The sequence below is a fragment of the Scomber japonicus genome, chromosome 1 (genome assembly GCF_027409825.1).
Source record: "Scomber japonicus isolate fScoJap1 chromosome 1, fScoJap1.pri, whole genome shotgun sequence".
Lineage (NCBI taxonomy): Eukaryota > Metazoa > Chordata > Actinopteri > Scombriformes > Scombridae > Scomber > Scomber japonicus.
In genome coordinates this window covers 10579128-10599838 of record NC_070578.1, presented here as the reverse complement: position 1 = coordinate 10599838, position 20711 = coordinate 10579128, and the positions used below count along the sequence as shown (strand labels likewise).

General features: G+C 39.2%; 1 protein-coding gene across 1 annotated transcript; it reads right to left on the bottom strand.

Moving 5' to 3' along the window:
• Positions 1–593: 593 nt before the first annotated feature.
• Positions 594–20436, bottom strand: LOC128356278 (synaptosomal-associated protein 25-A-like). Its single transcript, XM_053316774.1, has 7 exons — positions 20365–20436; positions 18814–18855; positions 10969–11017; positions 5194–5311; positions 1994–2113; positions 1477–1621; positions 594–662 (listed from the first exon to the last, which is right to left on the bottom strand). The coding sequence occupies exons 1-7, from the start codon at positions 20434–20436 to the stop codon at positions 594–596; spliced, it is 615 nt and encodes a 204-aa protein (XP_053172749.1).
• Between the last annotated feature and the right edge of the window lie 275 nt (positions 20437–20711).

Below are 20711 nucleotides of genomic sequence, written 5' to 3'. Positions count from 1 at the left end.
GAGGTCTGTATGTTCACTATATTCACGGTGGCCTTATATCATGTAGCATCACAACATCTTAGCTGATGAATACGCTGTGTGTCTCACATGGATAACACCAGAATACTGACATGGGGGAACGACATCTTTGAACAAGGTACAGTTTATATTACACACAGACTTTAAAAAAAAGAGCAATGAAGAAAAACAGGACAAGTGGTCTAAATCAATGAAACCATTGTAGAAGCACTATGTACAGTGTGGAGAGATTTTGAGTGGACATTCTGAAACAGAGCTATCATTTCTTAACAAAATCAAAAGCTCGACAACACAGTACAACATTGACAACAAGGGGAGGGGGGAAGTGATGGGCTGAAATGAGGGGAAGGGCAGAGGTATGGGGTGGGGCAAGGGTCAGAGGAACATATGATATGTGCATGTGTGCAAACCTCTACAAGTATCACAATAAAAGCATGATTTTGCAGCGCCTGCTGTCGAGCAAAGGAAGTGGGCGCTGGCCATTGGTGTTGGGGACTGGACTGGGTTCGGTTGGTGTTGTGGGTATTTTTAGGTGATTGGGGTTAAATGGGGATGAAAGCACTTTTCGCTGCAGTTTAGCCACTGCCCAACATCTTTGTAGCACGCTGGTTGGCTTCGTCAATCCTGGTCTTGTTGGAGTCAGCCTGAAAGGAAAAAGGACTGACTGTTACACAGCTCAGGTAACAGTCACAGAGGAATGTGGTAAATTAAAAAAAGAGGCTGGTAACTTTAATTAAGATACATTATATACTGTTGAACGATGTAATGTTAATCACCCAAATTTTGCCCACTGGCATATGAGTCAGATTTTCTCCATTAGTGTGTCAAACCAGAGATAAATCGGCTCAAAATCAGCACAACTGCATTTGTTGTTGCATAGCCAAATGCTAAGCATGTAATCCACCCTAAATATCAGCTTAAAACTCTATATATTAGCTACAGCTTTTGCGAGATTTGTTGCTTTTCATTTACTTACCTTGACCTCAATTGTGACACCATAGTGCCCTATTTTCTTTAAATAAATGTGTCAATCAAACCACATTGTGTTTTCCCTCATAACGTTCTCTATGTTCTCCTAGCATCAATACAAATAGGTCTGTAAATGGTTATTTTAACATGCATATATATAACACCTTAAAGTATGCCTTAATTATCTATATACAACAACGGTGCATTTTTATTTCCATTGTAGTTCCATATGTCCAATATTTTTGAGTATCACACTTCTAACTGTAAACTCTGTTCGCCATGTCCGCTTGTTCACTTTGGATTTCAGATTTTGCCTCTTTGCTACTCCAACTAGGAGAGGCTGTAGAATTGTAACAACTGAAACTAGTTTTCATCTGTAAGTACCACAATAATTCACGCACTCTGACATATAAATATTCTGTATATTTCCATGACAGTGACATAATCCACTGTATATACTGTTATAATGTAGTGGTCTTTGTACAGTACCTTCTCCATGATCCTATCGATCTGGCGGTTCTGGGTGTCGATCTCCTGGCCCATGTCCAGGGCCATGTGACGCAGATTGCCAATGATCCCGCCCACCTGCTCCAGGTTCTCATCCATCTCATTCTCCCTGGCGTCATCTGTTACCCTGGAACACACAGGAGGAGGATGTGGGACTGGTTATTGCCCAAAGATTATAAGTATGTGCTATCATGGTCCGGTGAATAAAAGCTTCACATAATACAGTAAATACAGTGTTTTAAATGAATTCCTTAACATCAATAAAAAGCAATCACATGTCTTTAATATCGGAACATTTAAGGATGAAATCATTTCCTACAATACTGGACAAAACAACATAACGGATGTAAACAGTATGACATACTCAAATACACACAATCACACAGCCATACACAAAGTGCTCATGCTGACACAAAAACAAGCGACCGTGAGCAGACCAACACACACACACAGACACACACACACACACACACACACGCACACACGCACATACACTTACCTGCGGATGAAGCCCCCACTGATGGCCATCTGTTCACGTTCGTCCACCACTCGAGCCCCTGGCTGGCTGTTTACCACTCCATCCGTGTTACTTCCCCAGGCCTGGCCCCCGCCCTTAATCCTACCACATACACATTTTCCAATCAGGGCAGCTGCAACTGCTCTAATGCATACTAGTGTCTGTGTGTGAAGGTACACCAGGTGCCTGTGAATGTACATGGGTCTGAGTGTGCATGTGAGTGCGCATGTGTGTGTGTGACAAAGTGTATGTTTGCACTGGAGTGTGAATGTGTACGTGGGTTTCGATATAAGTGCATGTTTTCTATTCACTATTAAAACATATACATGAATATATGTTCAGAATGCATTGCATAATATGACGTCGAGTAAATTTGCCTACTAAAAGCAACATGCCAACCACGTATGATTAAGTTGCATACATGCATTTGCAATCTGTTAGTGAATAATTGATCCAACGAGCAGATCAATTGAATCAGAGAACAATAAGCTCACATGTGGCTTGTGTTAGAAAGTAATAAAGGTCATTTGTAGACTCCGAAAACCCTCTCCCACAAGCACATACAGAAGAGCACAAACAAAAACATTGTAACAGAGTCAAGACATAGGTGACACAATCAATACATATACATACACACACACACACATACACACACACACACACACACACACATATATATATATATATAAAGTATATATGTAAACATGCAGAGTGAGAGGACATGCAAGGCAGAAACATACACAAAGTTTGACATGGGGAGGGAAAACACATAAAGAGGAACAGGATCAGAGCACATCATAGCATGCTCTATCTATTAAAAGAAAGTCAAAAAGTTAGATCCATGGTGGAAAAAAAATCAAAGTGAACAGTGTAAGTTACACAGTAGTTGTGATCAGCCCTTCATTTCATCTGGATGGATAGATCTGTAGGAGGACACACTGTATACAGTCAAATAGACAAATGTAATTCTTAGCATTTGTTTTACTTTGCTTGGAGCACCTAATGAGCGGAGGCCACCACTGAGGACAACAGCATGAACAAAGTTCGGGCTTTAAAGTTGATTTTGTTCACTTTTCAATGAATGACATCCCAATCTATTCAATATTGTTGTCTTGAGGTGGTAAGGCACACCCATCTGGTGCTCCAGACAGTTTATAACAACAAGTAAGAATTATTTTTCTTATGCTATTTGACCCCCCTCTAAATCCGATGAAGCACATGACATAACCAAAGGATTACGCAACAAGTGGCTCATGATAGGGAGGACCGAAGAGCTATAGAATAGACAAGATCGGAACCAAAAACAGTCATGTTCAGAAGCTGAACCACAATGGACCAAATGGAAGCAGCAAACTTATTAATTCCAAAATCAGGAAGTGGCTATTTTGTTTAAGGAGGACCCGCTCTTACAAATGGTTGCTGTGGTGCAAGTCAAGCCGATTATTTACAGGTTGCTGTTCACGTTCAGCCCTGTTTTGAATAAAAGAATAATCTTTTGTCAGATGTTTAACAATATATTTAATCTCCAGTCTAGCGGATATTAAAAAGTGTGGTAACACACAGTGAATGCAAAGAAAAATAGAATTACATTTGACCATTCTATGTCAGATCTAACACACAAAAGTATGTTTTCCTGGTTCTGTTATAGTCTTTCCCCAAGAATAGAAAAAACAGTATATTCTGCATACTTGCCTATAGAGGCACTGCATTTAGTAAATCATTAAGGCATCACTTTATTGATCCCCATAACGGACTGAGAAAGCTAACAAATGTAGTACAGTACTTAAGCATATAAAAAAATATGCAAAACCCCCCCCCCCAATAAACTAATATATTTCTCGGTTGGTCAGCCACTTGTACTTTCTATAGCTCTGAGAAAGACAACTGTATACAGTATTTATAGGTCCCAGAGAATTGCATGCTCAGACATGACCAAGTGGCCATAGTATGGCTGTGAGGGGCCAGAGAATAGATCACGCAGGATTTTGGCAAAACTGGCATTATGATGCCATATGTATGGTGTAAACATAAGAACTTGAGCTTGAGCTTGTGCTCAGGAAACAAGTTTGCCAAACTCTTGCATGATAGATTTCATTATGTAGGATCCTGAGGGAGGAGAGGGAGGGGGCCACCTGAGGCATTCTGTCTTTACAACCTGTAGTCTGAGGGTCTTGTGTCATTGGTGTGTTAAAGAGTAAGTTAGACCTTGTTATAATGTTTTTTTTACCAAAGGTGTTTAATTATGCAGTAACTGTACCACAAATGGTTAAATAAATCAAACTTTACTGTTCCACCTGTAGTATCACGCCCCATCGGTAACTACAGCATAAAGAACACCTTAAACTATATTAAGTGTTGCTTGCAATGCAACCAAACTCTTTGAATATACAAAATGGTACACATTCATAAATAAATAAAATAAATAAATACATAAGAACCAATTAAATGCATTTGGGGGAATTATCCAAATGGCCCATCTCATAATGTATTGTGCTTGATTATACTAGCTGCCAGTTTTTTAAAATTAGGCTGTGAAATCTAATTTCATTGTACTACCTGTATAATGATTCTGACTCTGAAATCTCAGAAATTATTTTACAAAGCACAGAGGATGGTGTAATCACTTCAAAGAAGTAAAAACTTGGAGAACACCAACACTGATGGGCTTTCAAGTGGCAGCAAAATGACTAGAATGAGAGAGAAGAGAAGGCAACTAGAAAATGTCTTCTTTGGTTGTACATTGTACACAGCATGATGCATCATGCTGCAGGGTGTTAGGGTGGCTGCGTGGATGGGGTTTGGGATGGGGGGTTCCATGGCTCAGATCCCTGCTGATGCTGCTACCTGCTGGAAGAGAATCTCTCATCCAATGTGGAATGAAGGGCTTTTGAAGAAAACAGCCACTGAGGCTGTACAGAAGGTAAAGTGGGGTCAGACCTGTTGTGCAGATGTGTGTGTTTTTTTAATGCATGCAAACAATCATCCACTCGATCTTGGTCTTTAGTTTACACACATGCATGCTGCACAGGTGCCTGTTCGGAGGGTGTGTTGTTGTGGCTACAGGCCTGACTGCTCACACCACAGTTCACCATGCTCTATACACCAGAAGCAGGCAGATGGATAGAAAGGCAGGTAGGCAGGCACTGAAACACATGCAGTCGGGCAACACAGTCAGCACCTACTTGTTACAGGGACATGAACATAGACCACAGAACTGTCCTAGATTGTTCAAATTCTTTTCTGCATCCTTCATGTCCTTATTGATTTGGTCCATCCCCTCCTCGATGCGTTCCAGTTGTTCTGATTATCAACACATTGTCATTTTTCGCAGCAAAAGAAAGCACGTGAGAAGAGAAGAAGAGGATTGGGGGAGGGGGGAGGGGGGGGGGGGGGGGGTAGAGAGAGGAAACAAAGGAGAAGAGACAAAAAAGACATTGACTGTGACAAGAGAGACATCAGACATCACCACCACCACTACCAGCACTGGACAGGCAAGAGCGTGGGCCTCCTAGCCGGTACCTACTTTTTAATGCATGGGCATATTAGCCCACAGCAACCTCCTAAACCTTTTAAATCTTTCTCGGCCTCCTTCAGGTCTGCGTTGACCTTGTTCATGCCCTCTTCGACACGATCAAGTTGCTCTGGTGAGGACAAAGGCATGAGAGCAGTGAATTAAGAGTGACTGGTTTGTTTCGAGGCTTGGCAGTCTATGCTACAGTGCAAGAGGCAAAAAGTTTTGGCTAGACGCAGAAGGCAAAGCAGGCAATAAGCACTGAGAGTACCTGGCTTTATATGCTCTCGCAGAGAATAACTTACTTACTTACTTACGTTTTCCTTCATGCAATGCTTTTTGAGTGACAATTTCCCCTTGCATTATGCTTGGTTGCAACAGCTTTTGTTTCCTACCACCATCCAAAGTCACTGAGTATCTGAGTATTTCATCTGATCAGTAGCAGCATGTGTCATTCAGAGCTGATTCGGTACATGAGGATATTCATTAAACCACTTTGTCTAGATACTACTGCATGGTAAAAGATGACAGAGAGAATGAATGAGACTGATAAGAAGAAATGCAAGGTTGATTACTCCCTTGATCATACTAAATATAGGGGAACAACAGCACAGATAGAAGTGGATCAGAAATCAAGAGGAAGAAAGAGTGAATTTAGAGGAGGCAGAACAGACAGAAACACAGAAACACAGAAGATAACTGATGATGTGATGGCAAATGATTGAATGAGCAACAAATTAATGAACAAATCATGTAATGAATGTGATGAAAAGCATCATTCGGGGACACAAAGTCACAAATGCTTCCTTATTCTGATGGTCAACAGGGCACACAGAGCTATAAAAAGCTGATTCAAGGTCAGATCCTCTCTCTGGGTGGTTAATGGTTATAGCAGGGTAGCAGTACTCTCCATCAGTGGAAAGGGGCATTTTGTCCTCCAGGGAAAAAAATCTCAAGGTTTGATTGGCCGCACTGTAATACAGAGGACACAGGTGATCCAAAGACATGGTGTCAAGCTCTGTAGAAGTTTGTGCTACTGATCTCTGACCAAGAGCTGCTGCAGAGGACATTTTCAGATGTCACAGAAACACCTGCAACCCTAACCCATAATCTGGTGTTGGGTATTGTTTAAAGTTAAAATAATAAAATCATGTTATGAACCATTGGACTTGTTATGGCTGTTGCTGTACCCCAGATTCCCTAGTGTTTTGTTTTTTTAGTGCCCCCTGTCTGTCCCTCCCTGTCTGTATCTTTGTGTGTTGGTGTGGGTGCGCAATCCCTTCCTCATTCTCCCATCTCCCTGCTTCACCGACACACCTGCCTTCAATCAGCTCATCTTCACCCTCCACTTAAAACACCTTCCATCCATCATTTCATCTCCAGGATATGAACACTTCACTCGCTCCTCACCAGAGTGCTGTTTTTCAACCTCAGTGATAGTTTAGCGTTCTCAGGCCTACTCAGTTTGTGAAACTCACATGTCAAGCTTTCCATTGAATACTAACCTGTTTCTCGTGTCCTCTGCCTGCCAACCTGACAGCTGTATCCTAGCTTCCAAACTACCCCTGAACAGCTATGCATCCCCTCTTTCCCTGCTCACAGCCACACACCTCCATTTCTCCATGTCCCCTTTTTACTTGCTTCCACTGGATCCTTTTCCTCATCAACACTCCAAGCCAAAAGACACCTATGTATGTATGTATATATATATGCAATGGAATGGAGGGAACCTCTGTAGAAAGTAGTATTTTTCTCATTTTCAAGGTTCATTTCGTAGCTCAATGTAAGGCAGAAATCTTCCACTGTGTGTAAGAGTTACACCTTGCCGTTTACCAACAAAGCGCTACACAAGACAGCTAAATGGCCTTCGGTATTAATCCCAGGCAAAGAGAAGGATTGAGTGCAGAAGGAGCGAGAGAGGGAGAGAGAGGCGTGGGAGGAGGGGGGTATGCCATAGTTTATCTCCTCAGCTTCAGGCAGCAGGGCAAGACTTAACAACCTGCCTCCTCCCCTCCATCTAGGGATTACACACTGAGGGCTTCTCCTTCTCCACTGGATAGCCAATCACAGGCTCAACCAATTAGAAAGTAAAATGAAATTAAATCAAAGAGTGATGCCATTTTCTACACAGCACAATTTTCATAATAATATGAAAAGCACAGGTGTTACTAATAACATTATTGATGCCTTCAAGTGTCCCAGTAAGCCATGACAGTGTGACAGCATGTACAACACTAGGACCCTGAAAGTGAAGTGGATAAATGGAATTTAGCTATAATTAATTTAAATCATTTACACTTGTGCTTCCACGTAAAATATCTACGTAACACTATTATAACTGTCTGTTTACATTTTTGTCATATAAAACATGAAAACAGGTAATAAAATCAATAATGTTTGTTTCTTCAGTTTCAATAAGACTTTCTCTCATACTTTGTGTAATATCTTGAGTATTTTGTTGGCTGTGTGTCATTAACTGATTAAATGTAAAAGTGAATACATCTCTTGATTGTCAAAGTAGAACACTGATCCATGGAAATAAGGTGTCACTGGAACACAGCTTAATGCTCCACTCCAGTGAACAAACTGATGGAAAAAACTATGATCTCCGGCTATACATTTTGTCCAATTAAAAGTTACAATCGTGGGCAAAATCCCTGCTACACTCCCTGTATATTTTCAATCTGCAGGAGCTACAGCTAACACATGTTAGTGAGCTGGTGGCTTCAACGCTGTAAGCTCACTGAGGCGTAGATGCAATCCATCAGCCCTGACTGAGGTGTAATTCAGGTCAACATGCATGTAACAGACAAGCAGGGAGAGACTCATTAGTTGCAGCGAGACCTCCACCACAGGTAATACATCACTGCAAGAAATTACAGATCCCCTCCTATGTTTGACCTCTATGTGCATGTGTGTGTGTGTGTGTGTCTGTCTGTGTGTGTAAAGGGCAGAGGTATTACTTATACCCCAGTTTACAGCTCAACAAGACTGCATTAATCACTTAGGAAGTTTTTTTTTTCTTTTTTTAGGTAAAGAGAGGATTCATGTTGTAAATAATGTGACAAACATGAGTCTTTAGTAGCAACAGGCTTGTGTATTTTAGTATGAATAGCATAAAAGAGAGTAGAGAGAAGGCTGGATATCAAGAATGAAGACGAGAAAGAGATTCATCACTATTGTAGCCAGAGTAATCTTCAGGCAAAGCAACAGGGGCAGAAAAAAAAGGTCAGGAGAGAAAAGGGAAAGAAATAAGAGCAGCGGCTGATTGGAATAGAGAGAGGGGGCATGAAACAGAGTAAAGGAGAGGAGAAGAGGAGGGAGAGAGGGAGACAGATGGAGGATCAGGTATAGAGGACATTAGCCGAGAGGCAGAGGTAATTTAAATCTGTGAATTGATTGCTGTCCTATGATAACAGCAGTGTGCTGTGCACTGTGGTAGCAATATTACTCTGGAGGGAGGAAGACAGGAGGAAAAAGGGAGAGAGAGGGTGGTGGTGGTGGTGGTGGTGTGGGGGGTTATCTGTTCGTTTGACAGGCCAATTAGGCTGCCCCTTCATGCATGGAACTATAAGCACAAGCCTTGGGTAATACACACACACACACACACACACACACACACACACACACACACACACACACACACACATCCTATACATGTACACTAACTCCTCTACACACAATAAATGTGGAATCTATATGACTACAACTATATGGTGTTTCCTTTCAAGTTTCCAAACACTTGTCTCTCTCTAAACTTCCAATCCATTTATTCTCACAGGATGAATGAAAGGTAGCACTAGACAAGTCAGAGGATCACAAAACAGTTAGGACTATTCCTCTGAACACTATAAATGCCTGTGCAAAATATACTGTCAATCTGTTCAATAGTTGTTAAGATATTTCAATTTAGACCAGAGTGGTGGACCATCATTGCCTTAGAGCCATGCTGCATGAGCATGGCTAAAAACTAAGGGTCAGGGTCAGTCGAACATTTATCTGTAGCCAATAACCACCATTTGGTTCCTCATTTAAAAAAATATCTCTAAAGGGTACCGTGGAATTTCCCATATTTGAAGTGAGTTTCTAAACCTTTTGACTGAACCAACTGAGTGACTGAAATAATTTACGACCTGTGCAATACTGAAGCTTTAAAAAATTCATATGGAATATGGTTGACATATCTAACCTGACACTTGATGAAAATGTAAATTAAAAACTACATTTAAATATATGAAACTGTTATATTAGAAAGTAATGTTACGGCCTATAAATATGTATGTTGAAACTAGTAGTTACTAAGAACTCCTGGAAGCGATGGATTTATGAATAGCTGGTGCAACCCAAGCCAGTTAGCATACAGTTAACCCAATACTATTTTCAATTTACTCATTTGTGATCTTCGTGTTGCTAAGGATACATTGAATTTGATATATTATTGCCCTTTGTACAGTTACTTGAGATATTATTTGTTTGGCGAGATTCATAGGTGATGCTTGGCAGATAAGATAGAGAACACTGTATCCATCATAACAGGACATGTTTTTCCTGCTCTGAAATGTGTTACTTTGAATTTGTGGAACTGTACATTGTGATTTTCCATGTAGCCATCCTGGTTATTGTCTAGTGTATTTTTAAATCCATATGGCCTGGGCACTAGAATGGAGCAGGACACTCCAATAAACAAATCAGTCAATGGACTCAACTACATGTATCACTTGGGGAATTCTCTCAAACTTTACAAATCCTCTCCAAAGGCACAGAGGCCATTATACAACTGCTTCTCGGGCTGAGTAGTGGCCTACTCACCAGGATGAGTAATGGAGCACCCCTTTAATTCTTAATGGTGGCTCAAGTCATAAAAAGGGCAGAACTGGATGTGGAGGAACAAGAGAACTGATCATTATATAATGAAATAAAGTATATTGATTACTGACTGACCTCTGACCTCTCTCAGTCAGTCAGTCAGCAACCAGGTTTCGGAGGGCAATAGCGCTGATTTATTTGTTTTACAGTAATTGTACCCTTGTATACAGTTTAAAAGTATTTAACGCTTAATATATAATGATATTCTAACTAATATTAACACAATGTATATTAAATAGCAAATAAGCATAAAAGTATAGAACTGGCAGCAAAGCAGAAGTCTAGCTCATCAGTCACATCCAGTATAATCATGTTAGCCACATTAGCTCAGACTGCAGCTGACGTTCCATTCCAGAAATAAACTCTTCTTCTTCTTAAGTAACGATAAAACCATGAAGGTCATTTCATTTTCCGCTGTGTAATTAATTGCACTGAATTATACTGGATGATCTGTTGATGACAACTCTCCCATTATACAGCATAAAATAGCAGCAAGAGAGAATTGTGCGCAGAGCAGATTAAAAGTGAAGACAGATGCTAAGAGAGATAGCATTATGTGATCTTTCCCTAACAAACTTACCTCCCTGCTCATCCAACATGACCAGAGTCCTGATGCCGGCATCTTTACTCTAACAGAAAGAAATAAAAAAAGGAAAGAGAGGAAGAAAAGGCGAGGGGAAGAAGAGGAATAAATGTGATAGATCAGTGAAGCAGAGTTGTTAGAACATTAAATGGTGGGTCAAATTACAATTGCAAATAACTTTTTAGCATGTTGCAAACAGCTTGGCTTTAGAGGAATAGTTTGACAAATTGGGAAATATGCTTATTCACTTTCTTTCCAAGAGTTACCGGTAGATGAGAAGATTGGCAGCATATTCTCATATACAAAGCCACAACCAGATAATAGTTAGCTTAAATTAGCTAAAAGACTGGAAGCAGGGGGAAACAGCTAAATGTTAATTCTGACTAAATAGTTTTTTTTTATGGAAAAGCAATACTTTCATTCTGTTCATTCTCAAAACACCCTGTGGGTGTATTATTTTAAAAAATATATAGCTTTTAATAAATATTCTACATATTCAACCTTTCACTACAAGGTTGCCACTTGCTAGGCAGCCAGCAGAAATCTAGGAAATCACTGCACTCATCCAAGAAATAGTCCCACATATAACTTTCCATAAAACCACAACTTCTGTTTGGTTTTCACACTGATTATACAAACAAGATATCATTTTATCATTTAATTTGTGAGCTTTAGAGATTCTGGTAGGTGGATTATTTTATCTTTAGACGGCGCCAGGCTAGCTGTTTCCCCCCGCTGCCAGTGTTTATGCTAAGCTAAGCTAGCCACCACCTTCACAAAGCATACAGAGAAAGTGAATAGGTGCATTTCCCAGAACTGGATATTAAGAAGTTAAACTAGATACACCCCAACAAGAAACTGCTAATGATACATTGATATATCAGAATTAACAATCTAATAATGTAGTAATACATCAGTCACAAGCGTCAGTACAGTTTGAAGATATACTTCTGCACTTTTAGTTTGTTAAGTAGGAATTTTAAGTAAGAATACATGAGTTTTATTTGTAATGGAATATTTTTACACTTTTGTAATGCTACTTTGTCTTTATAAAGGATCTGAGTAGTTGTTCCACCACAGATGGCACACCTCCTAAAACCTTAGAAAAAATAAAACAAGAAAAAACCTACAGAGAAAATCTCAAAATGCCACAATTATATTCATCCATGATGCTGCAAAAATACTCGGGATAAACTCGTCCACCAAATGGCATGTGCTATATTTGTTATGTTCACTGGGCTGGTTTCAGAGATTTGTTGACAAAGCTCCAGTAATGTAACATTCTGATTTTGGCTTACTGTGTTGGCAACTTGGCACACTCTCACACACACAAGCAGGCACACATGTACGCACCGAACATCCACTCATACACTATTATTTCTCTGTGCATGCATACCCTGGGCTTTGTCATCACATAATAACACACTTCAGTAAGCACACAATAACCACATTAACCACTGTGCAAACCGAAAAAACAACAGCTTTGTGCTCTCCATGAGCCAGAGACTTCCTCTAGACAGATATTGAAGTCCAAAGGCCATTCAGTTCATGCATCAGCTCTTTTGGATCAAAGTGTGCTCTGACCTTCTTGGAGTGGTGATAGATAGAGACTGGGGTTGGAGGCCAGTTATACATGACACTGATATTAGTATCAATCAAATGGACTGTGAAAAGATCTGCCAGTGGCCATGAATCTGATTCTGTGTGACGTTCAGTTGTAACTGATGAATGATTTCTCAGAAAGTATAACAGAATCGTTTATATGAGCTTCACAGAAAACTGAAGATGACTATATAACCCTCAGCATGGAGGAAATTGTTTGTTTATCTCCACATCATGTGAAATCAAAGACTTGAGGGCCTTCATCCCTTCAGAACTACAGGACAGGATATCTGACTATGCCAACTGGCATAAAGTGATGCAGTGAGATCACCTCTTTCTGCATGGCTAGTTAAAACACACTAACCATGCACACACACACACACACACACACACACACACACTATCATATCTTTCTGCTCTTTGTTGTAATTCAGTGCGTCACAGAGTCTTTGTGACAAACCTGACCATGTCTTAGCAGCTTCTCCCAAAATAATTTCTCACACAGGAAATGGAACTTGAAGGTGCTGACGACTTTTCAAAAGATTAATAGGGATGAATATTTTAAACTCATTTCATCTTTCTTCTTTTGTTCTTCATTTTTTTGCAGCAATCCATTCAGAATATTTTGTGGTTTTTAAGCACATTTAGTTGACTAATGAGGTCAGTTTTAATGTGGCCTTTTTTTTAAATTGATGGATATAGTTAAAATTCTCTTCAAAATGAAATAGTTAAGTTTAGTCCAAAGTCGTTGCTGTCTTGGTGTGGTGTAGCAAACATGCTGGTAAAACATTCCAGCAGTGTCTGTATCAGAGTAAACACAATAATTGCCAGTTTTCTCTACATTGATTCTTTTTTACTTTGTGTCAAAGTCCATATAGGCAGGAAATAGGAAAATGAATCACTGTGAGAACAAAGAAAGAAAGCAGGGAAGTAAGAGGTCTGTTGATATTAAGATAGAGTCCTTGGTAGACTGGTATTGATTTCTCATTGAGATTTCCAATCTGCTGTAGAATAGAATCAATTCTAATATAGTCACTGTGGACGGCTGCATCAGTGTGACCCACATGTCCACCAGCTACACTGGTAATATTCCAACCAGAACCTGAGGTGATAATATGATACATAAACAAAAACACATATCTATAGAGGCTACACATTTTAGGTCAAATCAATCAGCTGATGTATTAAATGTGTCAATGTATATAACTCACTTCACAGCAGGCAGTGGAAGGTGGTATTTATGTCAGTTGTCAACTTTTCATTTTTGTTCAATTCAATTAGAAATAGGAATCAGACAATTGTTCTAAAATGTACAACACTTCACTGTGTAGAGTGATTTGGTTCAGCAAAATTATTATCCTAAAAACAAATGAAAACCACTACAAATGTAATAACATTTCAATCGTCTGATTGGGTGAACCCACCCTTTCAATTGTTGTTTGAACCTAGCTTAGCAACCGTAACTATGCATGGCATGCCTGTCAAGCTTTGGATTTATTTAATATGTTGAAGTGGGCTATAGTCGTATGAGCTATATCTTTACCTTGAGGCTAGAGGGTCATGCCCTTTATTGTATTTAGGGAGGTTAACACTCCCAACAATCCCAGCTGGTTACCTGAGAGCACTACTGTCCCCATCCTAAAAGCCTTTACAAGCATCTTGGAGCATACTGTTGAAAATATGTGCATTGTCTATGCTAAGGAGCTAAACAAGCTTATGTTAGAATGAAATAACATTCTAATCTAACATTTTTCCTCACCATACTCAATTTAGCTGGAAGTGTTAAAAATCAGATGGAGACAAGAGTTTTAAATGCCAATTTTTTCCCCACCAAAATTATGCAAAGACACATTTATAATGTGACCATTCTAAACAACGTAAACAACGTAACAATGTAAAAGATCAGCTGAGACATCTTTTTTAAACAAATAGCATTGGTAACAATACAAATATGTAACTATTAGTATTATTAATAATACATTTTCTTGGTTTTAAAAGAAAATCAAGATTATAAGAATGGTTTTATAGTTTTATAGTGCAGTGACCTGCATCATATCATGTCCATCTTGTGTAATGTAATCTGACTTGAAGCCCATTGCTGTTCATCAAAAATCTCATTTTACATATCTGCTCCACAGAAACATTGGATTTGTACTGATGTCCCAAACAGGCTTTCAATATCGCTCTCTCTGTCCTTCACACTGTTCCTATCTTCATTTATTGTCCCTCTCCTGTTCATCTCTATACTTTTTTAAAATTATATATTTCCTTTCTTGCAGGCCAAGTTCAAAGATAACAGTTTTCATAAGAAATTCAATCTGGATCTTTCTTGATAAAACCTTTTCACAAAAATACATGAAATATGTTGCACTACAAAGGTCCCTCATTTCCAATAAAATTCAGTGCACCACATCTCCCCATTGCTGATGCTCTTTAGATACTGTCCATAGGATTTATTTTACTAATGCACAGATTTTCAAATACATAATCTGATGTGAACTGAATTTAAAAAAAAGATGACTGCTGTTGAACTCTAATAACACTTACATCAGAATTCCCATAAATAATGGTACAGACCCAGGTATATAAGTCATATTAATTATGAAGCCTTAAACCTCATCCCTGTTTGGAGTTTATTTGTGAGGGAGTAGACGTCTCACTCAGCTGATGGGAGGAGATATACTTGGACATTTCCTGCTATCTTACAAAACAAAGGTCATCTAGCATGCATGCTGAGAATGAATTACTGGTCACATCTGCATGAGACAAGGACACAGTGTGATTGTCCCTACAGTCTGGCCACTATATTGCATTGTTATAAAAGTTTCTTTTCTGTTTGTTTGTTTGTTAATGGACATTAAAAGTAATGAAAGTCAGTGTCCTATAGTGTTTTTAGTTATTACAGTAACAGATGTACTTTACATACTGAGTCAGATATTAAAATTAAAATAAAACCCTTGTCATACAATATTTCATAAAACAGTACATTTTTTTTTTCAGATTGACTTTTGCATTTCACATAAATTGATTTCAGTGTTGCTCTCTAATGTAAGTCCATGCTTTTCAAATGAGACTCCACAAATAGTGGTATAACGATACAGCATGGATTTAACCATTTTAGGTTTTAGGCTGATGATCTCAACCAGAGTTACAGAATACAAAAGTAGAAGGAGCTTTAATGTCAGCAGTCTCATCATCATTACGACCAACGGATGGTGAAGTGAGTGAGAGCTGCAGTGCAATGACAGTGTGGGTGTTATCCTTAGGATCAAGAAAAGGAGAGAAGGCTTAAAGAGGGTTAGATTTCCCCTACAGGTTTATTTACTCTTGAATAACTGTCGGATTATAAAGAATGTAGTAGTGCTTGAAGTATAATTTCAGCAGCAGTAAGACCAGACAGTCACAGCAGGGTCTGAGCAAACTCATCCTAAAACTTTAAACACTTCTGTTGCAGACAGACTGTTTTTCACTCAGTTTCATTAAGGAATGCATCAAGCCAGTTGTTATTGATATTATTAAGCATATTTATTGGTTAAAAGCACTAGAATCAGAATTTCAATCTGATAGAATCTATGGACAAATATATACTGGAATCTTCAGATGTTTTGTGTAAGGGAAAATGATTAATTTGTCCGTCATGATCATGAAGAAAAGGAATTTTCCAGAACAAACATTGTTGTAAGCAATTAAGAAGAGCAATAAACTTCCTCTAGAAAACAACAAAAAAATCTGATATTGGAGAAAAGTGAGCAGGAAAGCCAAGACTAGACGCCATCATTGTCATCAACGTCACTCTTTTAGCAGAGCGTTGCACAGTATCAGCTTCGGTGCAGAATCCGACCTGGATGGGCCTGAAGCAGCAGGTATCACTGCACAGATCTCTGAGAGATCACTGAAGGTGTGTGCTCCCTGCTCTCACTGCTCTCCACTTATTCAATTAGTGTAAGCTTCACTACAGAATAAGCCTTTGTAAAACAGAGGTCATGGGGCTTTAGCACGTGCTCACAAAAGGAAAAGTTCACTGCACTGTCGCTTTCATCACAAATTCATCTATTAAATACAAAAATCGGAGTCTATTGGTGAGTTTTGGTAACACTCATGGAGAGTCAGGAGAATAATTCAGAGATCCGTTTATGTTAGAGGAGTGACAACTAAAGAGGGGACTGTTCACAGAGCTTTCTTTTGTACTTGGTGGACATTTAAAATGATCATTTCCCCACATTGTACTCCATAGTTTGAACACTCCCAAAAATTGTTCCAAGCACAGTTCATTAGGACTGCCACATGATGAATTCTAAAAATCTAATTACTTGAGAATATCCAGGCTATAAAGTCAAATAAACCCAGAGATAGTCTTGTATCATCTGCAGGCATGTTGACTCTCATCCATAATCCTTGATGTGTTATTGCTTCATCCCGGTCTATACTGAGCCTATTTCTCCAGAGTGATGGTAAATGAGCAGGATAGAGAGCACAGACTGAGAGAAGAAGCCACCAAAATAAGTCAGTGTAGCTGTTTGCCTCAGTGTCTTTCGCTGGTTTTCAACTTGAGAGCTGCAGTCTGGGAGCATCACAAGCCGAACGCACTCTGAGATAACAAACAACAGGACATTTCCAACTCGGCATCTAACAGTAGAATCCAGCAAATGTCATTCCCTTGGCATTATCCTTAAAAGGTCAAATATTCAGCCACTGCCGCTGAAAAGGCTTGTCTGTCTAGCAGGTCGCTGTCCAGGTCAGCCTCAGGTCTTGCTCAGTCTCTCGATGCTGTGTCTCATTAGGACATGGTGGCTGGACCGGGGGTTAGAGCAGGGCCATGTCTCTGGAGTCAATGGGAAGGTAACAGGAACTAGAGGCCCAATACAGACTGATGGCCATGAAATGCCAGTAAAAAACAGTATTATTAGCTTGGCTGTACTTTCCCTTGCATAATGACTCAGTTTTTTGCCTCAAGAACCCAAAATGCCAACACAACATAAGAAATGAGTTACAGAAGTTACAGTCCACAGCATGATGAACAAATCCGGGGCAGACACCTGGCTGTTCAACCCTCCATTAAGCTTCTACAGATGGTCACTACGCTCGCTGATCACACTCCTCGGACAAAAAAAACCCTTTTCTCCTTCAAATTCAGTGAGTGCTGTAGCTAAACATATGGCTTCAAGCTCACAATGACAGTATGAGAAAAATGATGTTCCACTGCTGTTTCATTCAAATGCTCGTGTTGAGAAATTCAGGCCTGTTAACAGATTACTCCAGAGGATTTCTTATGATGTAAAAAGTCATTTTGTTTTTGTTTATCAAGTTGTGACTATATTATATAAGATGTTTATGTGTGATATTTCCTGGCCAGCTGGATAATAAATCAATATAAAATACTGTGATGTAAGATTCTCCATTTGGTTATTTTTAATATGTAGACACTGTATCTCTTGAAGTCCCTTTCCACTCTAAAAAGTGTTTCTTCTTGTCCCTTTAGTTGGATATTTAAGCTTCACTGTGCAGAATGATGCACATGCAGAGTTTGACACATGAGAGTAAATCTGAGTGTATCTACAAGCATGATTTATGACATCACAGCTAGTTTGGAGCCAATTGTGATATGGAAACTTGAAGTCTCCAGTGACTTTACATTGAGAATAGACTAGTAGATGTCATTTTAAGATTGTCTAACAAACTAATTTAACTTTTTTGTGACATTGATGTTGTTCCCAGGTATTTAAGGCTGTGGTACAGTTAAGTTACATCAATTATTCTCCTTGTTCTGTCATTATACTCACATTATAAATGATAAAGTGTATCCAAGGCTCAAATTGTGATGGCCACAACATCTTGTATTGACATCAAGGTATTTTTAAAATATCAGAAAAGCATCACAATATTGATTAAGTCAGAATCCCCCAATGTTCACTGTAATCTGCAAATTTCATCAAATGGTTTCCTATTGAGTTGATTGCAAAGAAAATATATTATATTGGGATTTACAGTATATTGTGTTATTAGTTCAACAGTACTGCTGTTGCTGCTAATTATTGCTTTACCTCAAACATAGAGTGTGAGTGAATGTAGTAGAATATGAGTGAAAGGTTAAACTAAATACTGGTCTCACTCTATACAGCCAATCCAGGCTTAAGTCTAATTACTCAGCATGAGAGAGATGTTGGTAAATGTCAACAAGTGAAAATACCAAGACAAATTGTTGTTTGTGCAATCATATGAGTTGTGTGTGACTGGACTCACCTCCTCAACCAGAGCCAGCATACGCCGAGTGCTCTCCAGAGACTGTAGATGGAGAGAAAGAGAAAGAGAGAGAGACAGAGAGAGGGGGGGGGGTGATAAGTAGAGCATCCACAAAAGAGCAAATATAATCATTCAGTACAGTGCATTACCTGTGAAAAATATCACAAAGACACGTGTGAAGATAACAGATTGAACAAAAGTTTTGAACAAAACACAAGTAAAAAGTCGAACAATGGAGAACAAAACGCTACTAATATTCTATATTTAAACATGTGAAGACTAATTAATGACACATGCATAATTAGCCTTTATTATTCCCCTCCTGATGATCTGATTTCTAGCTTTTGTTCACTAACTTTCTACCCTCTAAAACTTTCTTAAATCAAATATCTTTTCATTCCTAATCATCATTTGACTCTCTCCTCTTTGTAATCTCATCTCCTCCTTCTCCTTTCCCCCTCTATTGCTCCATCCATCCATCCATCATCCATCCATCCAGTGCCGCCTTACTTATTTCCCCCTTCCTTCCCTCCCATCACATCCTTGCAGCCTCTTGGCCGTGCATTATCTCCTCATGAATGTTTAATGAGGCCATTTGAGCTGCTCTGTTATTCCGCTGCACAGAATTATCTCCTCTTCCTGAGCTCCTCTCAACTCATTAAAATGGCAAAGTTCTCCCTTGCTCAAAAAAAGCACAGTTTTTGATGAGAGAGATTACACAGACAAAGAGAAAGAGAAAGAGAACAAATCGCTCCGAGGGTCACATTAGAGCAGCTGTGTCTGTTTGCCTGGAGGGTTTGGAGATACATTGCTGTCCTTATGAGAACAGGCCATTTTGAAATGTCAAATTATAATTGTCACTTCACAAACCAAAATCTGTTTTAACTGTTTACGTTTTACAAATAACACAGCCTCATAGGTTCTCTGTTTGTCCCAGAGTTACATGTTTCTGTTATTGTTATTTTTTGTTGAAGTTTTGTTGAATTGCATATTTTTAGACGTGATGTATGATGTGCAAATGATCATGAAAAACTGACTGATTGACTGAATGACTGACTGAAGATGAACTACCTGGGGCTCAACCAACAGAAAAAGATGTAAGGTTGGCAAACACAGTTCAAAATGTACATGTAGACTGTAGTGTATCATATAGTATTTTAGCTCTTATCAAATGTATCATAATTTGAGTGGAGGCTGGTGCTTATTAAACTGTTTAAACAATAAATGAGTTCTGTTTGTGGATGTTACAATAGGTTTTCTAAAATGTATTACATGCTGAGATTTCTATGTTAAAGCAGATAACAAAAGATCACATGGAGTCATTTTGAGTTGCAGCCAAAAAAAAATTTTTCTCACCCTGAGGAAAATTCTGTGAATTCTATTTACTTGAAAAATGTAATTCAATGTAATATCTTTCTTTTCATTATAAAAGCAGACAAAGGAGTTTTGCTGTGTTTCAATGTTGATCCGTGTGTGTGTGTGTGTGTGTGTGTGAGAGTGTGTGTGTGTGTGTGTGTGTGTGTGTGTGTATGTGTGTCTCTTCTACAGTACCTCATCAGCTACTTGGTCCGCGCGTGCCTGCAGGTCGGACAGCTCGTTGCGCATGTCTGCTTCATCCGCCATGATGACTGTTGAACTTTGACCTCAAACAAGAAAGACTGGGAAAGAGAGAGAGAGGGACAGAGAGACTGGAGGTTAGTATACCTGCAGATGTTGCCTCTGTACAACATGTGAACTACAAACTACCGCATCATATAGTTTGAAACATCATGTGGCCAGTGTCCTCAACAACCTCAAAGATACACCACATGAACTCAAATCACCTATTACAAATATAATGTAAAGGCAACACAGCTCTCATCCTTCATTACCTGTCTTCTGAGATTTCTGAACTCTTG

What these genes read in the sequence shown, in the direction of transcription:
- LOC128356278 (XM_053316774.1), bottom strand. Translation starts at nt 20,436, where the DNA reads ATGGCGGATGAAGCAGACATGCGCAACGAGCTGTCCGACCTGCAGGCA. An exon ending in CATGTTGGATGAGCAGGGAG is followed by an intron (nt 5,312 to 10,968) that starts GTAAGTTTGTTA and finishes GTTGATAATCAG; the next exon opens with AACAACTGGAACGCATCGAG. An exon ending in TCGATAGGATCATGGAGAAG is followed by an intron (nt 663 to 1,476) that starts GTACTGTACAAA and finishes TTTTCCTTTCAG; the next exon opens with GCTGACTCCAACAAGACCAG.